Below are 8,128 nucleotides of genomic sequence, written 5' to 3' on the forward strand. Positions count from 1 at the left end.
TTTCATTGGTTGCCGAGAGTTCGGATGTTCGTGGGGTGCGGCGAAATTCCACGGCGCTTTCCCGGCAAAATGAACCTTCCTTTCTACGCGAGGGCTCAGCGTAACTGAACAAAATTCGGGCATCTTTACGTTTTGAATTCGCACGTGCATATCGGCCTGAATCGGGCATACCAAATAGGCGAGTAGATCATTTGTACTTTGCTTGTAAATACGAAGGGAAAAATAAAAGCAGTTTTGATACAGAGGTCTGGGTTTTTTTAAAAATCAATTTGTGCCTTTAATTGCTTCATTCTGTTCCGAAATTGGGAGTGGGTTTATTAAGGAATGGAGATAAATGGCGGTCAGAAGGAGAGAACGGCATTCTTTGATTGTAAAAAATATTTCATTTAAGATGTTACGAAAAAATAGCATTGCATCGCCCTAAAAAAGGAGCTGCTGGACACACTTGCCATGATTTCCTTCCCCAGTCTTATATTACTTTCAAAAATATAAAACCCAAAGTAGTTAACCTTTCTTATGAATGTATTTCAACACGGTGTCTTTCCAAACTGCCCACGAGCAATTAGTATTTTAATGTTTAAAAGATACTTTGACCATGCAGATATATGTCCAACGCTCGGTATTGTGATTCATTGGTTTTCCTTCTTTGTATTTCTCGTTTATATTGTGTACTAGATTAGCCAAATGTACTGTATGGCTAATCTACAATATCACCTATCACCAAACCAAATTCCAAATCTCCTTTTTCATAAAGAGAAAATATATTGTAATATTGTAACATGGTATATAATTTATAAAATACACATTATAATTTATAAGAAAAAAAATGGCTTGGTTGTTCCAGGTTTTTATATGACCACGCACAGCTTCGAACACAAATATTTCTGCTTCCGTAGCTGATAGAATTGCAAATTGACTGTAATGGTGTCACTTTCTCCAATAGTGCACTTCTCTGAAAATATTAATTACATTACTTCAAATATTTTTGACAAATAAAACTCAGGGTTGAAAAAATTAAACTATTAATAGTTGATACAATTGTAAGACAGTCATAATGTTGTATTGACATTTTGAACCATTTAATTGATCCCAAATCCAGGTAACATCAAAATTAAATATCCAAGTGAACTGTAAACACAGAATGGTTTTCAAAATAAATATTAAAATTCCAAAAGAGCATCTATGACTGACTGATTGTATATGTGAGTCACTCTCCATTAGCTGGATCACAGGAATAGAATAGGCAAAATCTTGTGAAATAAAATAGAATAATCTTCCACTACGTTTAATAACCCTATTTTGGGATTTTATTTCAACTTCATTTATTTTAACTGGTTCAGAAAACAGCAGGCAAATAACACAATCACCTGCTGTACTTGAATACTAAGTTTATAATAACCCACATGTATTAAGCACCACAGGTAGACTTTTCAGTTGAGTATCTGTCAGTCTGAACTCAATTTTTGGTACATGGGATGACATGTATGACAAATGTATTTGCCCACTTGAGAAAACAACATAAATACAGATTTCTTTTTAAACTGAATTCCCATTTCATAGGAAAAGTCACTCTTGTACCATAGAGCTAGTAAAACAAAAAGTCTTCTCATGTTCAATCTGATACAATAAATACAAAAGCAGTATTTTCCATAATTACTATAGATAAGAATCTGCATCTGCTAAAAATTCAACGTCATCAAGATATTCCAGAATCACATTTCCCCCATTATATAGCGGTGATTCTTTAGAGTTTATCCACGATTCTACTGCGTGATCCAAAGGCAGGGCTTCTCCAGATGCTGTGTGGCAAAGTCTTAATTTCTGAAAATTGGGAGGGGAGGAAGTTAATCACTTAAATCCAAATATTTGGAATTCCCACAATATTGCTTCAATTGATTTACCTTGGCTGTGGTTTTGTTGTTGTCATTTTTAAGGCTTGCTAAGTGGGCTGCAGAATCTATCACTTTGCCAATGCTCCATTTGCTGCAAAAGTACATGGGTATACTTTTATTCTTGCTTCCTTTGGGTAAAAATACTTGGAAATAGATTCTGTCTGTCTATAAGAGAGAAAAGAAAAAAAACCAAGGTGCAGTGTTAAAATAGTTCCTAGTTGCACATTCCATTTATCTTATTGCTTTAAAAGAAACTTGCATTTCTCCACCAATGCATAAATCTGTCACCCCAGAACTATAATTTTAAGACAAATTCCACCTTCCTCCTTCACTTCAGCAAATCTACATTTTACATGTAAGCAACAGTCCCCCTTACCACCCTTGAAACAAATTTGTGGGATTAAAAAAAAAATTGTTAGAGAATAAATACTACAGTTATTCTGAAATGTATTTGTCTAATCCATGAGCATGATTTACCTGCGGTACAGACTTCTCCCCACATGCGTGCATTTTTAGTTTCATCAGGGCCACTTTTGCAGCTGTTTCAGGGTTCTTGGCTCCTCTGCATTTTTTAATTGCAGTGGCTTCTTTTTTAGAATCTAAAAATATACAGACATTCACTGGGTTAAATTACCTATCCCTCTTTTTTTTCTAAATGCTGAGCGCAGTTATCTTGGAAGAAAGTGCTGCCTCTCCCCACTTGTCTATTTAAGATGCAGTCTCTTCCCTGATCTTCAAATCCTGACAGTTCCCAATATTCAACGTGTGACTGAGAAGTGACAGCAATGAAATCTAAAGGAAGGGATGCTTAGGAATTCCTTAGTATGAGAAAAGAAGCTTCTACAGTACTGTGTAATTATTTTAATATAAAACACTATGGAACAGCAGTATTGTTATTGAAAAAAGGCTTTGAGTTATACTACAATCTATTCTTGCAGATTTCAATATGTAGCAAAGATAGGGAGCATGATGTTCATGGACACTCAAATTCCCAGAGATGATCTGTCTTGCTGCATGCCAGGCTCAACAATCCATCTGTTTCTTTTCATTTTTAAAATTTGTTAAGTAAGTGGGAAATTGCCATACTGCAGAACAAATTTCAGCCTCCGATGTCATCCTTATAAATACTATATGGGGATTATAACTCTGGGTATATGTTGAAAAAAAGTAAACATTGGAGTATGAAGTATGGAGTACTGCTTTGCTACCGTATGCAATTCAGTTCAGAAGAAAGACTTCAAATTCTGATTGTAATCAACTGAGCTTAGAGGGTGCAGCTTAATCTCTGCAATTCTTTCAAAGCAGGATTTATTCAGCTTAAGGGCATGGATCGCTGGATATGTGCTCTATTCTAACATGGAGTTCTGAACACTCTATCAGAGGAAACAATATTTTTTAAAAAAAATCCTTCTGCACTTACCTACAATATCTTTAATCAGTTGCCGAGTGACACCCATACGAGCCTGAGGGATTTCTAGTTTCTCACACTCATGGTCTGACTGGTGACGGTGCCTGGAAATAATAGATTGCCAAATATTCACTAGGTACTTTACAGAACAATAGGATAAGATTTGTTAGATCATTGCCTTTGCTCACCTTAAGCAAAATTGTTTTTCACAATAAGCACATAAGACAGGTACAAGTTCTCTTCCATCACAATCTTTATACATGCATGGAAATGATTTGTGATAATCCAATTTCATATTTTTGTTTTTTAGATTTGCCTAAGGGAATTAAAAAAATACAATTTAAAATCTTATTTCAAAAATCAAATTATATATTAAAATTATTAAAGTTCATAGTTTAAGCTAAATGTACATTATTTAAACTACCTGGTGGTGACAACCTGAGAGGAAGTAGGTAGTTCAAATTTAGGTATGATGCCAAACTATAACAGTTCCTTCTCTCCCTGTGAACTCCTGGATATATAAGAGCCAACAAAATAATTTGCATACTGTCCTACAAACCTGGAGTACAACTTGACTTGACAGCTCTTTGCAGGGTAGACACAAGCCATAGACTACATAGCAAAAACAGATCTCTTGCAAACCATATTTTGCAAATCCTGGTGGCACAGTGGTTAGAATGCAGTACTGCAAGCACAAACTGCCACAGCCTGAAGTTCGATCCTGACAGGGCTCGAGATTGACTCATCCTTCCAAGGTCGGTAAAATGAGGACCTAGACTGTTGGGGGCAATATGCTGACTCTGTAAACCGCTGTAAAACATAGTGCTGTAAAACACTATGGGTTGATACATAAGCCTGCTACTATTACTATTTACTTGAAGCCTTTGGTTTTACCCTTTTACTTTTTGGAGCAGTTTTCTGACTCTGGCAATTGGTCTCCCTATGGTGCTCTATCTATCCAAATTGCTAGCTAGAACTCCCTCAACCGGTCAACAGGAAAGTATAATTAATAATAAAAGAAGTCAGCTAATAGTTGACCTCCAACCTATTTGTTCTTTCCCAAAGATAGGATTAGCCACAGAACATCAGAAAAATAGCAATAGCAATTAGACTTCACAGTGCTTTACAGCCCTCTCTAAGCGGTTTACAGAGCCAGCATATTGCCCCCGACAATTTGGGTCCTCATTTTACCCACCTTGGAAGGATGGAAGGCTGAGTCAACCTTGAGTCTGGTGAGATTTGAACTGCCAAATTTCAGGCAGCCGGCAGTCAGCAGTAGTAGCCTGCAGTACTGCACTCTAACCCACTGTCCCACTCAATATTTTGAAGCTTAGCTGAAAACTATTTTCAACTGCTGCAATGAAAGAAAAGATTTTTTTTCTTTCATTGCAAACAGACTGTGTTCACAATCAGTCTAATTCACAATAAGGTCCTCACTTGGTCAGCCCTTCCAAACTATATAATCCAAAAGAAAGCTTTTTTTTGCAGACATAATTTGGCAATAAGACAACCTGGATAAGAAAGTTTTGCTTGCAAAAATATTCCAAACAAATGTAAAGAATATGAATTTCTCTTATTAGGTAAAATGTTGATAAATGTAACTTGCAACAAATTAATTATGAAATATTAGCTTACCTCAGAACAGCCATGAGCAGACAGACTTCTGTGTTGAATGCTTAAAAAAAGTTTTACAGAAACAAAAAAGCCATCAATATGTGTAATATAAGATTTTATAAAAAAGAGTGACTTAATCTTAACCACAGCTTAAAATGTAACAGTACCATATAATATTTACTACTTAAAATGTATTCTTTTCTTTCTCATTTCCATATTATTTTCTCTATCCTTCTTTACAATCCTGTCCTAAATCTCTAAAAATAGTTTATATTGCTAGACTATACCTTAATAATTAATAATATAATTACCAGAAAACTCCTGAGCAGCCATCACAGACAAAAGGGAGGAAATCTAATATAAAAGAAATATTGTAATTATATTCATACTTTGATAGGTTGACTCAGCCTTCCATCCTTTCGAGGTAGGTAAATTGAGGACCCAGATTGTGGGGGCAATAAGCCAACTTTGTATAGAACACCACCGCTTACGGGGGCCCCGAAAGCCCTAATTAGCAGGTATATACAAAAAAGTATGCAGGCTATTGCTATAATGCATTGTAAGCCACCCTGAGTCTACGGAGAAGGGCGGTATATAAATTGGACTAATAAATAAATAAATAAATAAATTGTCATACTGATAAAAGGTAAGTTGGAAGATCTATTCTGTATGAACATTGGCCTTACTGGCCAATTTGTATGCTAAATGGAATAAACTTGAGGCCAAACTGCAGAATTAACTAGGTATTCTTAAGCACATGGTTTTTAATTTGTTGGATTTAAAGAGGTTTCAGTCATAAATTCTGAGCAATATACCAGCATTTGTAAATCAGATTGAAAATATGTCAGTAATAAAATTGAAAAAAATGTCATAGAATACAGTACAGTGATATGTATAGAAATACAATTTACTAATTTAACTGCAGTGGATTGTGATTTTGTCTTTAGAACTTTCAAATAACAAAAAAAATGAAAGGTAATTAGTGTTTCTATCTTGCATGGTTTAATAAGAGTCATGGTAAGAAAACAATTTCTCTGACTTTTTGTTTCTTAATTTTATCTTTTTATAGTTACAGGAATATAATTTTTCAATAGCTGTATCGTCCCTATATTAAATTCTCACAGGATTGTAGTTGTGGGAAGCGTTGTATAACTTTCTTGAAGAACATGTGGGTTATGCATCTAATAAGACACCAAGAGAATTTTCAATAATATAAAAGTGCATATTGAAACAAAATAACACTAAACAAATACTAACACTAGCAAATAAAACTAAAGAATACATTATGATAAATGTAAACGAAGTTTGGAACATTTTGCAGAAAGGCAGGATTACAATGTCAAATATATAAGTGTGAATAAAACTCCTCTCTTTCTCCAATTTTCATAAAACCTCTGGCCCACAAGTGCTTTGTTCGTGAATGACTCGTCTGATTTTCAATACATCAGAGTTATAGTTAGCAATAGGTAGAAAAAAAACGGATTTTTCATATCTCCTAAATTAAGCTAGAGATGGAAGCAAAGTGAAATTGTAATGGTAGACTGGTGAGCACATCTCTGCTAAAAAGGCCTCCTTTGGGACTACTAAAGATAGGAAGATTTCACTTCGTACCTTAATTCTTCGTTCTTAAGGACTTCTTAAAACATTAAGTATAAAAGAGATCAAGTCATACAACGTGTGGTCGCTCCTGTAAGTTTTTTTTTTTTTTTAAAGTAATTTGCTTTTCACTACATTCATAACCACAAACGCCATTCAGCTACATCTAACCACCAGGCAGGCAAGCAGGCAGATTCATAGAAAGAACCCTCGGCATTCACCCTCGTCTTTTGCCTGCAGCCCTGCACCCTGGTTTGCATTCGAATAACTCCCGTGGGAAAGGCAGAAGCAGCAAGCAAAGTGTGGGAATCGTTTGACGCTGAAATTCCCACGGTGACAACCAGCCAATTCAGAGGCACAAATGTTTCGCGGTAAAAGTTGCAGGCCCTCAAAATACTCATGTGGGACCGACTCCCTCCCCAAGCTGCTCCCTGGTCGATTACTCTTTTCCTCTACAGAGTCTCCTAACCTGAACCTCCCAACAAAACGCTCTTACCGAGCTGTTTACACTCTTCAACCCCGCAATGCTGCCCGATTTCCAATTCCGCCATGTTTCCCAACAGCGCATGTGCGCGCCGCCACCTTCTTCCGGGGATACTTGAGGACTTTATTCCACCCACCCACCTTCCCCATTGCTTGAAACCTAATAGGAGGCGGGATCGCCCCTGGCGTCAACAGAGGGGTGGAGCTTGTGCGGTGACTCATGAATAATCCATGTAATTATCCCTGCAACAACAGCGAACTGATTTTGTGTTTCTTTCTGGAGAGTTTTCGCCTTCCCATTCTATATATACCATATTTTTAGAAAGATTTACAGAAGGTACTGAAATAAGTATAAAGGCGTAAAAGTATACCCGATCAGTGGACTAGAAAGTGTTATAAAACTGGATACATTTTAGAACCATGTAGTCTTTGAAAATAATTTAGAAAAAAAATGTTCATTTTTCTTGTTCAGTTCTCTATTTTGCATTAAGGGAACCTAAACATATTTTGCTGCTTTGAAGAACTGCATTATGACCCAACTCCTTAAAGTGGCACTTTAAAGCAGTGTAATGTCATTGAAATACATTCCTCTGTTTTAATGTCCAGGAGAGATAATATCTAATGAAAACTATAGAGCACATTTTTTTCCAAAGTGTGCACAGAACATCAGAAGCTGTTTTTCATTATTGTAAAACATATAATATGGAATAATAGATTAAACTTATAGGAACATTCTAGTTGAGTATTAGAGACACAAAAATAACTTTGGTAATTGTGAGATCAGAAAAAGACCCTTAGTAATTGTGAGTTCCCTTTTGTGCATGTATTCAAACAGAAGCTGGACAGCCATCTGTCTGGGATGATTCAGTTTGAATTCTTAAAATATCTTCCACTGCTACGGTTCTTATAAAATATTCTAAATTTTCTTGCATTGTAAAACACATTAATTTGAAGAGTCTTTGCTATGTATTAGACAATGTTAAAGTGTGTTATAGTTTTTGCACAAGCGATTCAACATGGCTACCTGTGTGGAATCTACAGAGACTATATTATCAGTCTACTGACAACTGGTGAAGAAAGTTATACCCATCATAAATCTTTAACTTTTCAGTTAGTATTTCACTGAAGACTGACG

At 35.8% G+C, this 8,128-nt stretch overlaps 1 protein-coding gene across 2 annotated transcripts; it reads right to left on the reverse strand.

Annotated features, from left to right (window-relative positions):
- Window positions 1-1,062: 1,062 nt before the first annotated feature.
- Window positions 1,063-7,154, reverse strand: ZFAND1 (zinc finger AN1-type containing 1). Of its 2 annotated transcripts, XM_034422343.3 has the most exons (8): window positions 7,007-7,154; window positions 5,226-5,268; window positions 4,936-4,975; window positions 3,489-3,616; window positions 3,313-3,404; window positions 2,370-2,491; window positions 1,902-2,057; window positions 1,063-1,821 (listed from the first exon to the last, which is right to left on the reverse strand). In XM_034422343.3, exons 1-8 carry the CDS (start codon window positions 7,059-7,061, stop codon window positions 1,657-1,659), a joined length of 801 nt encoding a protein of 266 aa, XP_034278234.1. In that variant the 5' UTR covers window positions 7,062-7,154; the 3' UTR covers window positions 1,063-1,656. The 2 variants fall into 2 exon arrangements, with proteins under 2 accessions (XP_034278234.1, XP_034278235.1); XM_034422344.3 differs by lacking the exon at window positions 5,226-5,268 and having other exon boundaries at window positions 7,007-7,119.
- Between the last annotated feature and the right edge of the window lie 974 nt (window positions 7,155-8,128).

The sequence above is a fragment of the Pantherophis guttatus genome, chromosome 3, assembly GCF_059756535.1.
Source record: "Pantherophis guttatus breed Tessera chromosome 3, ASM5975653v1, whole genome shotgun sequence".
In the NCBI taxonomy this organism is placed as follows: Eukaryota; Metazoa; Chordata; class Lepidosauria; order Squamata; family Colubridae; genus Pantherophis; species Pantherophis guttatus.

What these genes read in the sequence shown, in the direction of transcription:
- ZFAND1 (XM_034422343.3), bottom strand. Translation starts at nt 7,061, where the DNA reads ATGGCGGAATTGGAAATCGGGCAGCATTGCGGGGTTGAAGAGTGTAAA. An exon ending in GAAAAACAATTTTGCTTAAG is followed by an intron (nt 3,405 to 3,488) that starts GTGAGCAAAGGC and finishes TATTATTTCCAG; the next exon opens with GCACCGTCACCAGTCAGACC. An exon ending in GGGAGAAGTCTGTACCGCAG is followed by an intron (nt 2,058 to 2,369) that starts GTAAATCATGCT and finishes TCTCTCTTATAG; the next exon opens with ACAGACAGAATCTATTTCCA.